The sequence below is a fragment of the Pogona vitticeps genome, chromosome 4 (genome assembly GCF_051106095.1).
Source record: "Pogona vitticeps strain Pit_001003342236 chromosome 4, PviZW2.1, whole genome shotgun sequence".
Lineage (NCBI taxonomy): Eukaryota > Metazoa > Chordata > Lepidosauria > Squamata > Agamidae > Pogona > Pogona vitticeps.
The window spans coordinates 52,176,570-52,195,385 of record NC_135786.1 but is presented as its reverse complement, the minus strand read 5'-3'; the positions used below and the strand labels follow the sequence as shown (position 1 = coordinate 52,195,385).

The 18,816-nt window shown below is 41.9% G+C and overlaps 1 protein-coding gene across 7 annotated transcripts in view; it reads left to right on the top strand.

Annotated features, from left to right (window-relative positions):
• Window positions 1-7,558, top strand: part of MDFI (MyoD family inhibitor) — a 79,127-nt gene extending 71,569 nt beyond the window's left edge. For all 7 annotated transcript variants that reach the window (XM_020796460.3, XM_020796453.3, XM_020796478.3 and 4 more), the window contains 2 exons: window positions 3,383-3,658; window positions 5,576-7,558. In XM_020796460.3, coding sequence (XP_020652119.3) covers window positions 3,383-3,658; window positions 5,576-5,832 — 533 coding nt within the window. In that variant the 3' untranslated portion in view covers window positions 5,833-7,558. The remainder of the gene's footprint in view (window positions 1-3,382; window positions 3,659-5,575) is intronic.
• The last annotated feature ends 11,258 nt before the right edge of the window (window positions 7,559-18,816 follow it).

Genomic DNA, 18,816 nt, shown 5'->3' with positions numbered 1-18,816 from the left:
GGGCTATTGGAAATAACTAAGCTTCCCTGTGAGCAGCTAGGATAGGAGGAGTCAGGCACCCAACTGACCTTTGTAATTTATTCCCCCACCGTAATAAAGAGAGTCTGGAATTCATGGTGCTCAGGGTCGATAAGGCTTCTCCACAGCTCCAACAGAGGAAGGATTCATGGTGATCACACGTGTAGGGGAAAAATATGTGCACTGTATGTACAGTGTATCAGATTTGAGAACAAGTAGATGCATTTATTTCAGCATGTGTGTGCATGTTTGAGAAGCTGCGGCTTTCTGTTTCATATTCAAGCAATGTATATGGACTTACTATGTGCACATCTAGTAAATTCCTTTTCTTCCTACAGTGCTATTAAACAGTGATAATCACGATATAATTGGTTTATTATATGTAAATTAATCAAAGTTTGCGTAAATTACTCTGTGGGTTCAATTTGATTGGTTTGAGTGCATTTTAATTGTGAGGGGCACTACAAGCTAAGAACAGATATTTTACTTCAATTCTTTTGTTATACTAACATGAAATTTTCAAAAAACAGACTGTTGGGTGCCCTTTGCAACAATACATGTTTTATGTTTTGTATGGCAAATTCTCACACTGCAGTATTTCAAAGAGGTAAATGTTACTGAAGTTTCAGTAATACATAGATGTATTTAGACTTGAGAGCCAGTGTGGTGTAGTGGATAGAGCGATGGACTAGGTTCATGGTTCAAATCCCTGTTGGGGGTTATGGAAGAACTACTCCTTAAATATGACACATAACTTGAAAATCCTATTAGGGTTGCCATAAGTGATATGTGACTTGACAGCATGTTAACACCCATTTCGATTTCAGCTATTAAAACACAAATAGCAAAAATCTCTCTGTTTGAGAGAGAGAAAAAAACACATGGAAAATATCTTGAGAATGTGGACTTCCCAGTAAGTCATGAGAGTTGACAGCCAGTGCTGTTGGGCTCTCCCCCATCCCTTGTTCTAAATGTGAAATATAATTTGTACCAAATTTTAGTCTTCATATTGAAGACCATCATTTAAATAGACAAGGTGAAGCAACATAGCAGCCCACAAAACAACAATTGTGTTGTAGAGCAATTATGTTTAAAAATTAAAGAGACAGAAAGCAGCTCTTCCTTGCCTCCTAGTAAGCTTCCCGTCTCCTTAATATTTTAATATCAGTTTTCCTGCTTATCCTTTTATTGCACTACCATCCTTCTCTTTTTAAAAGAGAGGTGTAAGTAGAGACTGATCTGTTGCACCAAGTGGGTCATTACCCCCCCCCCCAGTGTATGGCTACAATTTTTCCATCATATCATTCAGATATGATACTGGGGAAGACCATTGAACCCATCTAAGAGATTTTTCTTCAGTTCAGCCAGATGCTAATTGTTAAGGAGTTGTTCTCCAGTGCAATTGCAAGGGAGGGTGAAAAGAATAAGTATACCTCGTATGTCTGAAGAAGTGGACTTGTCCATGAAAGCTCACATTAAAATATAACAGTCTATAAGGTGTCACCAGGTTTTGTCTTTTTTATTATTTTTTTCCTTTGGGTTTTGCCAGAAGTAAAGAAAAAGTAGCTGTTGGACACCCTCCCCCCCCCCCCATCAGTGAGAAATGGATGGAAGGTTCCAGCTCAGCATTAGTAGTGAATATTATTTTTTTTTACTTATATACTGCCGCATAGTCCTTAGAGCACTCTCTGGGCAGGTTACAACATAATTAAGCAAGGAACACTTTGAAGTGAAGGCAGAGAATAAATCACTTAGTGATTTTCATTGCAAGAATATTTTGCATTTGGGTTTGAATAACTTGGGTTTGTTCATGGGTGTTTTGTAGATTGCAGAGGAGACATATGAAGAAAAAAAAATCTAAAAATATAACCTGTGTGGACATGCTATAATTAGAACTGTAGTCCAAATGCTGGATTTAGAGCTGAAACAAAAGGGTTTCAAATATGCCACCTGCTTAATGGTAGCTTTAGGCAAATTACCCTCATCTGTCACTTCCCCATCTTTCTTTCAAACTGTCTGCAAATTTACATTTCAAGTTCAGGAGAGTGTTGTGTTCACCAAACTACAATCAGTTAGATGTTGCCTCCAGAAATTAATAGAGTGCTTCCATTAAAGTCTGAATGAGTTTGCTTACGTTCTTCCTTCCCTTGATGGACTGGTGTATATGTTTGAAATCTGGCAAGGACTTACATGGCAGTCGGGGAGGAACTGATGTACACATTCCTCCTCCGTGATGCATATCCATATGGCTTAGGTTGAAGCAAAGATGGTTGTTTGGACACAGCAGAAATATGATCTATAATGATACTTGCTATTTTATTCTTACTGGTTTGTTGCTAATTTGTATATAAGGAGGATAACAGAGAAAGGCTAGCATGGGTTTTGTAACAGAGGTTTGCCTGGTTATGCCCAGAGAAAAGAATGCAGCTGCAAAAATTGGGGATGGCCGTATGTCAAGGTTCCACACAGATCCTGTTAGACTCCAAAGAAGTCCTACTGTCATTAGCACCACCAAGGGGGTGGGGGGACCCAGGAAGCTACAATGCCCACATTAAATAAACTTGTCTCAATATGGCTCCATCAGCTAGTATGGTGTCAGTATTTTTCTTCTGATATAATCCATCTTGCACAGTTTCTTTATATCAGAGTCAGGGAGCCTGAAATCCACCAAAATGGTGCTATAGTTTGTTCATCCTTAATTCTGCCCTAGGACTCTTTGTTGTTATTGTGTGGTACATCTGTGCAGCTGAATGCTGTTCAGCCTGTTCTGGAAAATGTTGCATTGTCCTCTAAAGGATTAGACTTTTTTTTGTATTTTGGGGGTGCTTTTGAATGCAGTATTATCAGTGGGAATGTAAGTGACCTTGGTATCCTGAAACACTTTTTAGCATCTTTCAGTGATAAACCAATTGCAGTTGCAGGTGAACAGAGATCACCTGGCTACTGTTACCCCATTTAACTTACTAGCAGGTCTGTTATATACCTGTTTTGTTTTATATTGCTTTTGTATGTTTGTTTTATTCCCCATTTATAATATTTATGTAAGCCACCCAGAGAATGTTGCTATATGGGGCAACATAGGGGACATTTCAAATCATAAAGCTTTCTTAGGGACATGTTGTTAATGTTCTAAGATGAACTTTTTTTTAAAAAAATGCCACTAATACTTCAGATGATTGAAAGAAATGTAAACAGTGAGGGAGCATCTAAAACAAAAATGGTTGCAAATCCAAGTCTTAAAGAAATGTCACATTTAAGTTGAAATTCTTTAACATTTTTATGTACAGTGCAGAAGATTAGACACATTTCTGCCACAACTGTGTGGGTACTTATGCTCAGATCTGTTTCTCCATGTTCCCAACAGGCCAGCCCCAGAGCCGAGTAACTATCCAAACTCCTCCAACTTCGACTCTTGTCCCTCTGCTACAGAATGGTGCCGGGCACGTGCCGGAAGGGCTTGGTAGTTCCAATGGAGAGGCTGGGAATGGAGCTGTGTGCTCAGAACTCAGGTCGCTGTCAAGCTCTCAAAAACCTCATCGGAAGTTACAGTCACATCATTCCATCAACAGTCAAATCAGTAAAAAGAGCAAAAGCAGCTCCAAATCTGTGTCATCTCAGATTCCTACTGAAGCCCAGGAAGGTATCTCTCCTCCTACCTCAGTATGTTTCAGTTAGTATTTAGAGTTTATTTGGTCCTTCAGTCATTGGAGATGAAGTAAAGGTAAAGGTTCCCCTTGACATTCAGTCTAGTCGTGTCCGACTCTAGGGTGCGTTGCTCATCCCCGTTTCCAAGCCATGAAGCCAACGTTTGTCCGTAGACAGTTTCCGTGGTCACATGGCCAGCACGACTAGGCACGGAACACCATTACATTCCCATTGAGATGGTCCCTATTTATCTACTTGCATTTACACTCTTTTGAACTGCTAGGTTGGCAGGAGCTGGGACAAGCGATGGGAGCTCACTCCGCCGCATGGATTCAATCTTACGACTGCTGGTCTTCTGACCTTGCAACACAAAGGCTTCTGCGGTTTAACCCGCAGCGCCACCGATTAAGTGATAGTGAAAAGAACCATCTCACCAGTGAACTAATGATAGAAAATGTGCCAGTGGGGACAGAGGTGCATCTGGTTACTTCGTGGTGCATGCTTTCCTTTAGGATCCAAGCTAAATGGAGTAGGTCAGTTAAGGACCAGTCAGTTAAGGACCAGCTCAAGATATTTTGCTGCCTGAAACACACCCACTCCATGAGCAAAACCTGACTAGCCTGACAATTGAATCAACCCTAATGAAAGCACAATGTCCTTTACTGTACCTGGGAGCAAGACACTATCTTATTAGATGTAGTGTTATGCATGGCATAAAAAGCACTGTCAGCTTCCCCACCTTTCAGAATCTGAGGCAGCTGTCTTTCTCTGCCCAGTTGTAGCTTTAGCCCTGATCAGTGCATGAGATTCTGATAATAAAACATGTATCCATGACCAAAACAGACATAAATCAGTATTTGTATACTCACAGTTGTTAGCTTTAATGTTGCCTTTTAATGATATAAGCCGCCTTGGATCCTTTTCAGGAAAAAGGCTGGCTAAATATATTTTAAACAAAATAAACAAATTTATTTATTCCATACATCTCCATCTGAATTATTCATAGAAAGCCAAGAGTGGGTCCCAAGCCAGCTCCAGTCATGGCATCTGTGCATCATTGGGATTGAGAGGAGTTAAGTGTCTATGCAAGAGCAGGCACAGTGAAGAAATACATGTATCAGATGGACCCAAGAGAAAGTGAAGCACAGTTGTTAGTAGTTGTTAACTGTTATTCTCATGATCCAAGCTCAGTTTTTGAAGCAACTTGATTGCATGTACTTGCACTTCTTCTTGACCTCTATACTTTCCCCACCAGATTCAAAACATACTTATGTCAGTGCAACAATCAGTCTTCATGAGGGTTGTGTTTTTTTTCTGGGAAGTTTCTATGTATGGGCTCATTGTTTAATAAATGGGCTGACCGCATGGCAATTGGGTCCACTTTGGAGATGTTGGGGAGTGTAGTTTTCACAGCAAAATAGATGCTTCGTGTGTTTTTGGATTAATTGACAGTACTGCTTCCTATGTTTCCCCACTGCCTAGTAATCAAGAGTGGGAGATGTTTCCTGTATAGATGTACTCTCATTTCCACTACTGTGGTACAGGTGTGCAGTCCCTGCACTAGTTGTGAGGAGCTGTGTTGCCGCTGGAATTGTTTACGGATCATTTTCTATCTTAGCATAGTCCCAAGACACTGTATAGGGAGTGCTTTCTGAGATCAGGTAAGAATTTGAATTCCATTTCTGCCTTGAGATATTGGAATGCAGTTGATCTGCATTAATATGAATGTTCTGCTTGGTGTCCATAGAATTTTTTGAGCGACATATTTGTAGAAGCTTGTTGTGTTCCAGCTGTGTGCAAAGTTATATTTCATTCTTCTTGCCTTCCAGAGCTCCTCTTGCCCTATTTCAGCCCCCACCAAGCTGACTTTTGCCTGCTTTTTTTTGTTATTCTCTGTTCTCTCCGCTTCCAGATTGCTGTGTCCACTGCATCCTCTCCTGCCTCTTTTGTGAGTTCCTGACCCTCTGCAACATCATGCTGGACTGTGCCACCTGTGGCTCCTGCAGCTCCGAGGATTCTTGCATCTGCTGTTGCTGCTGTGGCTCGGGGGAATGTGCCGATTGCGACCTGCCCTGTGACATGGACTGTGGCATTATTGATGCATGCTGTGAGTCAGCTGACTGCCTGGAGATCTGCATGGAGTGCTGCGGCTTGTGCTTTTCCTCCTGAAACCTTGAGCCAAGTCTCATTCCCAGGACAGGAGCTCTTGCTGTAACCTTGGAGAAGGACCTTGGTGGGAGGGCTTCCATTATTATCCCTCCACCCCATCCAATGATCAGGATGCCAAAGAAGCTAAGTTTGGAATAAGAGATGAGCCCACTGAAGCTGACAGTGTAGACTCTAATGGAATCATAATTAGGGGCTCAAAAAGTGCTTTGGAACAACTAGCTCTTTTCTCCAGACTGACACTAAAGATTTGTGCTATTTTTGAAGGAGAAGTGGTGGACGTGCTTTCTTTCTCCCTCCCTCCCTTTTTGTCTCTGTCTCTTTCCCTTCCCACCAGATTTCTCCTGTGGAAGCTGGGGGAAGATCAGTGTTCCTGCTGCCTGAGCCAAGAGGAGGAAAAGAATATCTGTACAGCCAGTTATGCTGCTTGGCAGAGATCTGGAGCATTCACACAATGGGCCAAAAATCATGGACAAGCTATGTTGCCTTGGCATAATGTGCCAGCAGGCTGTGCCACCTACTGGCCAGCAAAGTCATACTGCCACTGACTTGCAGATAGAGCTTTTCTAGCTCTGGTGCTTTCTGGCTGTTCCAAATGCTGTTAGCCTCATGATGATGCCAACGAGCTGGCAACTTTGCTGCCTCCTGGCTACTTCCTGGTGCCCAGAATGGCATTCAGCTTAGCATGCCAAGATGTTTTTGTGCAGCTGCTCTGGGCCCATCTTGGTGCTGTCTCAATTGCTGGATTCTTCCTGTGACACGAGGAGAAGATGCCAAATTGTTGGAACAGCCTCTAGCCCAGTGAGATGTCCTCCAGATTTGCAAGCAGCTAGGCGCTAATTTGTTCTGTGAACTTTTTAAAAGGAACCTTATCATTCTTGTCCCCCATCCTTTTGTTATGGATATCAGTACTGAGATTGGATAGTCTTACACAGTGAGAACACACCACTCTCCACTACCTATGTTCTCATTCAAGAGTCTCTTGGTCATCTCTAGAGCCTATCAGTGTTACTAGATTCTTTTTGACTGATTAGTGTAGGAAAGGATAAAAGAAGCTGTCAGTCCTTGCCTGTCTCTATGACAGGCAAGCATTAGAACCAACTCAAAGACATAACTCCATTTATTTTCCTGTTGGCAAGATCTTGGACACCAACAAGAGATCCAGATTAGTAGCATGCATTGGGACCAAGGGATTGGAAACCTGTTATCATCCCAAATACAGACAGGCCTGCCATACTTAATCCTCTGGTTTCCTTTCTATATGGGAATGGTTTGTATGGTGTCTCTTTTTATTTGTTACTGTAAATAAATTTTTTTTTCCATATCTGATGCAGAGAGGTTTCCGCAGTATTGTGTATTTTCCATATGTTCCAATGTAACACCCCAAGACCTACATCATCAGATTTTGTAAAAGTAGTCCATGAAGGGATAATGTAATTGAGGCAACTTCTCATTCTCCCTAACGCAGCTTTTATTTATTTATTTTTAGGTTGCCTGAAAGCATATTCTGCAAAAGGTACAGAAAATGCTTGTAAATGCAGTTTCCCTGTGTACATTACTGAGATGGGCTTGTGTGGAAGCAATCCTTACCTGGAAACTTGGGTGTTGATCTTTAAACCTTGTTAATTTCTTAACATTACAACAGGAACCTTACTGAGGAAAAACACCTAAGCCTTAGCTAAGCAGTGTGATTATACCACAGCAAAAATAAAATAAAATAAAATAAAAACACCACAAGTACAAGTCAAACATGTTATATTCCCTGGGCTTCACTGAGGTGCTGAAGTTGTGTCAGGGCTGCACTTCAGAATAGGTGGAAGCTCACTCGAGAGAAGAGGTTTCTTTTTGTCAGGGGTGCACTACTTTGGTGGGTCCAGGGCCAAAGTTCCACCTTGGTGGTCCTTTGAGAACCAAAAATGAAAGGGGAAGTGGGAGGAGAATTCACCTCCAATTTTGCAAAATAGGCACTTTAAGATGTATTATTATGATTATTATTCAGAAACACCAGGAACAGTCAAAATTATAAAAACATTGACTGGTACAGATACAAATTCTAACCAAACTCGTATCGCCACAGTATGTATGCTGTTCCTAATATTGTTGTTTTGCATTTTGTTTTTTTGTAATGATGGTGTTATTTCTGAGATCTGTAACTGCTTATAGTAATGTGTGAAATTTCTTAATATTGTTCCCAAAGTTCCAATGACTACGAGGACCACTGAAATGTGTTTCATCCCAAAGCGCGATGTTTCGATTGGCAGGTCTCGGTACTTTGTTAGTTTTTCCAATTTTTTATTTTCAACTCTGGCATCCTCCAGAATTGCAATGTCAGTGCTCCAGACCTTTCTTCGTTCTATTACTACTATGTCTGGTGTGTTGTATTCAAGGTATCTTATCAGTGTGAATCCAGAAATCCCACAAGATCTTGACTTCCTCATTTTCTGACACCTTCTCTGTCTGACGTTCCCATGAGTTTTTGGAGGCTGGCAAGTAATATTTTTTGCACAATGACCAGTGCACTAATTTTGCCACTTTATCATGTCTAATTTTGTACTCTGTGCAGTCTTTGGATATTCGCAGAGGAGGTGTGACACAGTTTCATCTTTTTCTTGGCAGAGTCAGATGATGATGATTTCAAAAGTGTTGCTTACTACAGTTCTTGCAAGCTTCCAGGAGTGGAAGATCCTTTTTATTCTTTTGCTGGGAAGAGTTTGGGGGAGGGATTTTCTGATGGGACTGTGGGCTGCAAAAATAGCTTCGTGAGATGCATGGCCCATGCATGTCAGGGCCACCCAAACACACATGGTATCACTGTTCCATGGGTCGAATCCAGGAGAATTGCTTGCAGAGAAGTTACAGCAATTGCAGTCCCACAAAAAAGATGTGCAAGAACTACAGCAGTAAGGGATTTTGCCCAGTGCTTGCAGACATGACAAGAGCCTGGAAATAATTAGTTGTGTGCTAATCAATTACTCCCGTCACTTAAACAGTCCATGTGCTAACAATGCTCACTGTCCAACTTTGGAAATAAGAAATTAAGTTTAACTAGTTGTGTACTAACTAGTTGCATTCTTTTCCCTTGCTGTTAACTCTGTTGATCAGATTAGCCCTGAGAATCTGTGTTCTTGGCAGAGAGTTTGAAACCTCTCCTCAGTTTTTAATAAGCCTCACTTGTGGCACTAATTAGCCACTTGTTGGCAGCTCACAGGCTCTTGCACCCTCCATGCCAGCTATTTAACAAACCCTGCCAGTGATGGTGATGGATTCATCTTTGTGAGCCAGGACCCACACTGTATTCTTTTCTGGGACAGGAATTGTAACCAGCATAGCACACTGTCCTCCTTTTGCTGGCTTGATGTTAAAACATTTCCTTACAAGTCATGTTTTGTTTTTTAAAAAGAGAAACAAGAGAAAGTGACAAGGAAACAGCCACAGATGTCCTTACAACATTGTGAGTCAGCAACGAGAGTACAGGACCCGGTGGACAGTTTGCCTGGCAGAATGCTATTCATCTCTTCTGCATTATAAGGAGCTTGTTTCCTCAAGCTCCTTTTTATCTGCTCTGAATTCCTTTCCCAACCTCCTATTTTCCTGGACAATAAGGAGGCCTCCAAGTCTATACCTAACCAGGAGGTGGAGGTGGAGGATAGAATGGATTTGCTGCCTGCCCTCCACTCCCAATGATTTTCTCCAAATAATAATAAACTCTCCCCCCTCCGTACCAGTGGGTGTTTCTGATAGGAAAGAAGAAATAGCATCAACTTTACAAAATATGAAATATGTTAATCAGTTAATGGCACACATGCTAACATATTCTTAATTAGCTTTTACAGATAACCTAATTCATACTACACAGGCAGAGAGCACTGCGTACTGAAAACAAGATGAAAAGAGAGAGGAAAGAATACAAAATGGCCCTGCTGGATTTCAGCAAGAACATGAGAACCTAGTTCTAAACTAGGTCCCAAAACACACCCATAAAATGTTTTACCCCACTGGATTACAATCCCTGAATGCACTATTTTCAGAGGGAGATCATAGGTGTAAGTGATCAGGAAGAAAACAATGAGTCTTGGAAAGATGAAGGGCTCTTGTTTCACTTTTCTTTTATTATATGTAACTGTTATTAGGATTGCTAGATGTCTGGGATATCATCATGCCTGGAGCTACAAATGCTCCAAAGCAGCAGGAAGAAGAACAGGCATAGCACATTCTATTGTGCAACACTGCCTTTACTTCCCTGCTTCCCCACCAGCAAGAGGCAAGGCGTTACTTTTGCATGACCAAAGAAGCAGGAGAAGCAGAATCATGGGAGGAACAAAACAAAACAAAAACCAGAGTGGAGTGTTGCTCATGCTGGAGGGGGCGGGGTGGGGCGGGGCGGGTGCGAACTTCATTATTTTTCCCTGTGCTGCAGCTCCGGGTACCTTCTATGAACTGCTCTGAATTAGCAAGCATCTCCTTCCACCCTCCCCTTCTCTAGAAAGGAGCTGCCATTGGATCCTGTTGCCTTTTGTGAATAAAAAGGCCAATCTTGATCAGAGTGAATGGCTGTGCTAAGTGGGGGGATTTTGACAGTTGTTGTCCACCATACTTTGTAAATCTGCTTTTCTGTACTTGAGTTTACTTGTCAGCGATTGCTGGACAAATCTTATTTACAGCTTTATTTACAACTTTATTAACTTTCACTATTTCAGTCGTCACAATATCAGGAACTTCGGCATTTCTATTACATTGTTCTCAAACCCACACACATGTGTAGAAACATCTGCCAACGGAAACTACATTCCATACATAAACAGCACATCCGCAAAAGCATACAGCGAATAAAACTTATTTGTGTTTAAGGTAATGTAGGACTCTTGTAGAATTGCAAACATAACAACAACAACTTTTCCAAGTTCTGCTCTTTATTCTACTCAATGAATGCACCTTCTCTATGTTTTGGACATTTTAAAAGTACCAATAGGGTACTAATACCCTAAAGCAGCCATTCTTAATGGGGGCCATATAGCCCTCTGGGGTCCCCTGGCACATTTGAATGGGAGGACAGGAAATAATTCTTCACATATCACCTTATAAGGTTTGTTATGTGATTCGGCCTATATTTCTATCATATTCTCTTTACAGACCTGGCCAAAACAAGAGTGGCTGCCCTAAAGTACCAATAGGGTATCAATAGTAAAGAAAGGTAACAAGGTGGGGCCAAGGCAAGTGGTTTCAGTGATACACCATACACCTCTTCATGATCACCAGCCAGCTCATCAACCAGCCCAGAGGCACCAAAAGGAGATAATGTCTGCAGCAAATTACTATAGCCTTTGGGCCAAGGCTCAGTAGTAGAACATGGGGAAGGTTCTTCATTTGAGGTTCCATTCCATGCTGGCATCTTCAGGCATGACTGGGAAAAACTCCTGCCTGAAACTCTGGGGATTCACTGTCAGTCAGAATACATAATAGTGAGCTAGATGGATCATGCTCTGCTCTGGCGTCATACTGTTACATTCCTACAATGGTAGTGTATGGACAAATTCATATGAAACAAGGGACACACATTCCTTGAAGAGCTAAAATATACAAGCCATCACTAAAAGAAGGAATTCTTCAAGTTTTGAGATTGTCCTGGTTGTCACAAAAGAAGTTTTTCACAGTTCCCCAAGTGTGCAAATTAGCTTGCTTTGTTGTCTGATTTGTTTGCAAGGATAATTGCTCAGTCCCTAAGGTCTGCCTGGATCATGTCTCCAGAACACTAATAGATTTCATCTTCTAATTATGAGGTATGTGTACCTGACCTCTGATAACTTATGGCCAAAGTCACATATTAAAGTAAAATCATATTTCCTCTTTCTGCAATATCATCTCACCAGCCAATGCAAATCTTTCAATGTTATGCAGCGGAATGATCACATCTGCAAACAAAACCATTCCATCTCCCAAATGACGGAAGAAAGGCAAGTTAATTTGCCAAATACGGATTGAGAGGAGCTCATGTTCAAATAAGCAGAGCCTTTTCATTTGTATGGTTGTACTGTACTGTTTCTGGATACAGAATTAGTATTTTGTCTACTGAAGCCCTCAGTCCAAATCTTTACAGAAGGTTCATAGGGAAGGACCAACACAGAAGTGCGTTTGGAAACAGACCAGCACTCAGCAGAGCTCATTTGACACTGGCGAGATAAGTTTCCAATATTGCTATCTTAGCTGTGGGAAAACACTTCTGCTTTAATGGATTTTCTTTTTAGTCCATTTTCTATTAACCTGCTTTGCTTCTTTGTCCCCTTACAAATTCTTGCCTTTCTATTTGCACCACCACCGATCTCTCTAACCTCCCCCTTCTGTCAGCTCTCCCTCCTTTTCTTTCTCCACTCCACAGTGTGCACTTTTGTCTCTCCAAGTCACATACTGTCACATGTGCCCTGAATTACCTAAGGTCTTCATCTCCCCATCTCTGTTCCCCACTTCTTGTTCTGAACCCCTGTTACTCAGCTACTCTTTCATCCTCTCCCTACACCCTCTCATCATTCCTTGTGGATCCCTTTTCTTTCCCTGCATTAAACAATGTGCTCCCCCCCACATCCCTCCACTTATTACTGCCGCCTGTCCCACTTTCTCCACTCACGTGCCCACACCATTGTATTGTAACAGTGCATTGAACTCTTAAATACAATCCACTCCCCATACACCCTATGGCTTTGGACTAAAAGAAACCGTGCTTCAGGCCTTATGTGGGTCCTTGTCGAGTCCCACACCCCACCTGGAGCCTCACTACTGACCCAACTTGAACTACTTCTTCCTTGTTGTAATGTTCACCTTTGCTCTCAAGAGAGTGACGAACACAGCTTGCCTTTCTTGCTCCTTTTGCTAAGTAGTATAGATTTGGCCACAGAAAAAGATAAGCAAACACACAGTGATGACTGCTCTGACATTAGGGTGATTTGGCATTTAATCTTGCAAAATGCAGTGGCCTAGTGCAGAGCATGGAAGGGATGTGGTGGCCCTGCGGGTTAAACCGCAGAAGCCTCTGTGCTGCAAGGTCAGGAGAACTGCAGTCATAAGATCGAATCCACGCGACGGAATGAGCTCCCGTTGCTTGTCCCAGCTCCCGCCAACCTAGCAGTTCGAAAGCATGTAAAAATGTGAGCAGATAAATAGGTACCACCACGGTGGGAAGGTAACGGTGTTCCGTGTCTAAGTCGCGCTGGCCACATGACCACGGAAGATTGTCTTTGGACAAATGCTAGCTCTGTGGGTTGGAAATGGAGATGAGCACCGCCCCCTAGAGTCGTACACGACTGGACAAATTGTCAAGGGGAACCTTTACCTTTACCTAGTGTAGGGCTTATAACTAGAGATGGGCATGAACCACCAGTTTGGCAGTTTGTACCAATTCATTTTTCAGCCAAACAGGTGTTTGGCAGTTCCCAGTCATGCCTCCCAAGCAGGCACCCACTCAGAAGCAGTGTTCAGAGGAAAGCTGCCATGGTACCTCGGAGGGGATGCCTGCCGGAAGAAGTGGGGTTGGGAAGTGCCAAACACCTGTCTGCCCAAAGGACAAATTGGAATGAACTGCCAGTTCGTGCCCATCTCTACTTGTGACTGCCGACAGGAAGTAACCACTCTGGAGTCTTATCTTGGGGAAAAGGAAAAAGAAGAGAAAAAGCTACTGTATATATTTGGAAGCCGATTCAGTACTGCTTCATCATGAGAAACGTGATAAGTCCTTCCTGACATGGTAGGAACCCACGCTGGAAATTGGAGCAATGTTCTGATGTGATTAGCAGCTGCAGGATGCACTAGTACATCACGGTTTGGGGGTTTTACAGTACTCTGTACCTGCAGAAAGAAGCTGCACTGCACTTTGGTACTTTTTTCTCTGATAGGATTGCCATCAGTATGCTTAGCAGTCTGTCTGGCCTGATAAGGCAGAAAAGTTATAGAGCAACTTGTAATCCAGAGCTGGGGGAATTGCAAGTGGATTGGTGTTGTGAAACTCAACCCCCAGCATTCCTCACTATTGGCTATGCTGGCTAGAGCTGGTGGAAGTTGAAAGCCAAACTTGCTTAATCCTGCTATAAACCTGCAGCTTTAGTTTGATTGCTTTCTGCATTCTTTGTTTTTTCTCTTAGCCCATGTTTGTGCTGCAGTTATATCAGTTTACTGAATGTGTGAGAGGGATACTAAGTTAGACTACCATTTAACTGGCCAGTGGGGCCTAGGCATCCACAGCATCTTTAGACAAATGTTTTTGCATTCTGAAACATTTCCTTCATTTTTTCCACTCAGTTTCATTTATTAAGGGGTACCAGTGGTGTTGTGGATAGAGTGACAGACTAGAACTTTGGAGAATAAAGTTCAAATCCAAACTTGGCCATGGAAGCTCATTGGTAAAAACTGGAACTGGTAAAAAACAGCTTCTTAAATATATCACTTACCTTGAAAGCCCTATTAAGGTTGCTATAAGTCAGTTCTGACTTGGCAGCAAATAACTTAGTTTTCTACACTTTACTGAAATGTTATCACACTACTGTATTGGGATTGAGTGCATTTTTGCTTATGGAAGCATCATTGTTGTATGGGCTACAAAATTAGGGCACTGTGCATCTTCTTTCCATATAGCCATTTGAATTCCCAGCCCCCATTCACAGGATTTTAAAAATATAGAGATCCATAAATATACTGATAATGTAATGGACTTGGGGATGAACCTGGTTGGAAGTCTCCCCCCAAAATGAGACATTTGTTCCCAATCTGTGTGCCTTTTCTTCAGGTACATCACAGGATAGGGGGCTGCCACACACCCTAGGGTGGTCAGTGGGTGTGTAAGCATCAGCTACCAGGGTAGTGAGTACAGTGTTGCTCTCCCCCCCCCCCCGATATTTTAAAGGAATGTGAACAGAGAAGGGGGAAATTATTTATGCACACCTACCACTTGGTGTGTTTTGGATTCCCAGTATAGTGTAAGGGATAGAGTAAGGACTAGGGCTATGGAGACAAGGGTTCAAATTGCTGCTCAGCCATGGGAACTCACTGGGGGAGTGGAACTGGTAAAACTACTCCCTAAATCTCACCTACCTTGAAAGCCCTACTAGGGTTGTTAAAAGTTGGTTCTGACCTGAAAGCACAGAACACACGCATCACTTGGTAAAGTCAACACTATACAACATAAATAGTTAAAAAAACATATCTTTGACCAAAGGTCATTTGAAAAGTTAGAAACTGCAAGCAATGACCACTGAACACACGGGAGCATCATTCTTAAAAATCAAAAACACTCATGTTGTTCACCAAACACAGTACAATGTTGTATGATACCTGACAATATTTCTAATCCACTTTAATTATTGAAATGGAACAATTACCTGGCAAAGGTAAATTCAATCCAGGAATGAAAATTCCATAGCTTTCATGAAGCATCATTTCAGAGAACAATTAATGCTAGGTATTTTTACAATGAACTGTTTAAATATCTTCCATGCTTAAGAAGCTTCTGGGAAGAGAATTCTTCCCACTTGGGGATGCTTAAAGACTGACAATCTTTTCCATCCCTAGAAAGAGTTTCTATGGACTGAGCGCTAGAAGTAGTGTTCTTGTTCCATACCTCATATCAGGATTACCATTTCATCTCTAGATGAGGAAATTTAAGGAGGTGCAACTTGTCACAATTTGCTACGAAAAGCACTGAAACTCCCCTTGGTTGTAAAAGAATCCTGCCCACTCTTGCAGAGCCCTAACAAACCATTTTGGTATCCAGGATAATGGCACTGTCTTCCACCCGCCCCCCTCTGAGGCAAGGGTGAAAACGCTCTTGAAAGAGGAGGAGGGCAATATAGGGTCCCCCAAAAAATAAATTTTAGGATTTCAAGGGAGGAAAAAAAGAAAGCAAATAGGACCATGATATGTTGCTGTTTTCCCTTCTAATGCTTATCAGTCGAATTATCTTTAAATGTCGGTGCCCTGGAGGCACAGCCCCAACGGCTGTATCTGAGTAACAACCTTGCAGTCGTGCATCTTTTATACTTCACCTCTGAATCTCATATCTGCTAAACTTGCATCATAGCCATGGCTGGAATGGTAAAGTTGAAACCTACAGGCATCAGGTAAGGGAAGAGTTAACCAGGCTTTTGGGGATTAATTAATAACAGATGTCTTCAGTTTCAATTAATTAATCTCCTGCCACACTTGATTTTTACAGTTCCCTTGGAAGCCTCTCCAAAATGAGAAGCTATCCAGATGCCAAGGCAAGCTTGATGTCGATAGCCCAGGAGCATCACATGGTTCCTGAGCAGCCTGAGTGGACAAGGGCGGAAAGTAAATGCCTTAGTTGTTCTCCCCTTTGTTCAGGCAAGCACACCTCCCCTGACGTTGGCACCAGTGACATATTGCCTGTCATGCTTCACACCAATTTCCTAAAAGGTTGCGGGTCATTGGCCAGGAATTATCGCCCCCTGGCGCTGTGTGCCCAGGGAGACTTTGAAAACCAGTCCAGATTAGGTAATGGGGTGAATTAAAAATCATTTATACCAAATTGAAAGCATTTATTCAGAGTTCTAGAAGGAATTTTAAAAATCAGGTGAGCCGGTTTATCTTAAACTGCTTTGCTGCTAAGTAGCAATATTTTGTGTGAAAAACTGGGAAGGCAAAGAGTTTTGTATCTGTAAGAGTCATATAAAGAGAATTGCACCTGCATTGATTAAAGGAGAGTAGAAGCTACAGCTGGAAGACTTTCCCCATGAATAGAATTTAGAAAGGCATGGGAGTTCTCTGGCTGTCTAGACACAGCAAATTTCCTAGACATAGCTAATTTTCCTGGCCACGGCTGCAACTTGCAAGCCTATGAAGGTGAAATTAAGTTTTTGTAGATGCAATATTTGATAATTAATTATAATAATAATAATAATAATTTATTGTCATTGTAAGTATATACACATACAACGAAATTCACAGACACCCAGAGACCAGACACATGCACACACATAAAATTCCCAAACACTCCCCACCCACTAAAAGTCCCCCACTAAAAATACAAACATCTACACCGCAGGCCAAGTTACACAGTCCAACTAATTATTCACTACTGGTGGTCTTTAAGCTCATTATTAATTGCAATTATAGCTCTGGGATAAAAACTATTGAGAAAACGTGTGGTCCGAGTCTTAATTGTTCTGTATCTTCTGCCAGATGGTAACAGTTCAAAAAAGTTATAAGCAGGATGGGAAGAGTCTCTCAGGATGCTATGTGATTTCCTTAGACAGCGGGATGTGAAGATGTCATCCAGGGTTGGTAGCTGGAGCCCGATGATATTCTGGGCAATTTTAATGGTTCTCTGTAGAGCTTTTTTGTCCGCTACAGAGCTACTCCCAAACCATGCCAGAATGCCATAGGTTAGGACACTCTCAATGGTGCTACGATAGTATGACAGAAGCAAATGCTGAGATAAATTTAACTTGCCGAGCATTCTCAGGAAATACAGCCTCTTTTGTGCCTTCTTCATTAGCATGTTGGCATTTATAGTCCATGAGAGGTCCTCTGAGATGTAAGTACCCAGAAATTTAAAACTACCAACTCTCTCCACTTCCTCACCGTTTATGTACAGTGGTAAATGTACATATCTCTTCCTCCTAAAATCAATTATGAGTTCTTTAGTTTTTTTGATGTTAAGTGTGAGATGATTTTCTTTACACCAAAGTATCAACCTTTGTACTTCCTTTCTATAAGCAGACTCATTGTTCTTATTTATGAGCCCCACCACTGTCGTATCATCCGCAAATTTAATAATTGCATTGGTGTTATACAGTGGGGTGCAATCATGTGTGTACAGGGAATAGAGGAAGGGACTTAGCACGCAGCCCTGGGGAGCTCCTGTACTTAGTACCAGGGTAGAAGAATGGTGAGATCCCATCCTTACTGACTGTGGCCTATCTGTCAGAAAATCCTTTATCCACATGCAGATCTCCTGAGGTAATCCCAGGTTGATCATTTTAAAAAACAACCTATTTGGTAGAATGGTATTAAAAGCAGAGCTATAATCCACAAACAACAGCCTCGCATAAGTTCCCTGATGTTCTAAGTGGCTCAATACAGTATGGAGTACAATGGACACAGCATCATCAGTAGATCTATTTTTCCTGTATGCAAATTGCCATGGGTCCAAAGAAGGTGGAAGACTAGCCTTAATGTAATCCAGCACCAATCTCTCAAAACATTTCATAACAACAGATGTTAAAGCTACTGGTCTGTAATCATTGAGAGATACCACAGCTGACTGCTTGGGGACTGGCACTATAATAGATGTCTTCAGGCAAGTGGGGACTGAACACTGCAACAAGGATAGATTGAAAATATCCGTAAAAACTCCAGCTAATTCTGCAGCACAGCCCCTAATAACTCGTCCCATGATTCCATCTGGTCCAGCTGCCTTTCGAACATTAATATTCTGGAAAGCGCGTCTCACATCTGAAATCTGCAGTACTAGTGGTTGTCTGTTGATGGAAGATTCTAGTGATGTATTATAGACAGTAGGTGCTGGAATAATGGTTGTTCCTGTTTCCACCTCAAAACGGCTGAAAAATTGATTTAACTGCTCAGCCAAAAAATCACTGCTGCTACACAGACTGTTTTTGTTACTCTGACCAGTGATTTGTCTTAGGCCGTGCCACACTCGGCGAGTGTCAGAACTTTCAAGGTGTTGTTCAATTCTCTGGCTGTACATAGCTTTGGCATCCCTAATGCCCCTTTTCAGTTTAGCTCTAGCCTCTCTGTACTGTAGTTCATCACCAGAATGAAAAGCAGCATTTCTGGCTTTTAATAAAAGGCGCACTTCTCTATTTAGCCAAGGCTTGTTATTAGAAAACACTCGTACTTGTCTGGTAGTAGTAACAACATTGATGCAGCTTTTGATATAAAACAGTACTGTTGAGGCATAAGTATCAACATTGTCCTCCTCAAACAGTGCCCAATCAGTGCTCCTAAAGCAATCTTGAAGTTGCT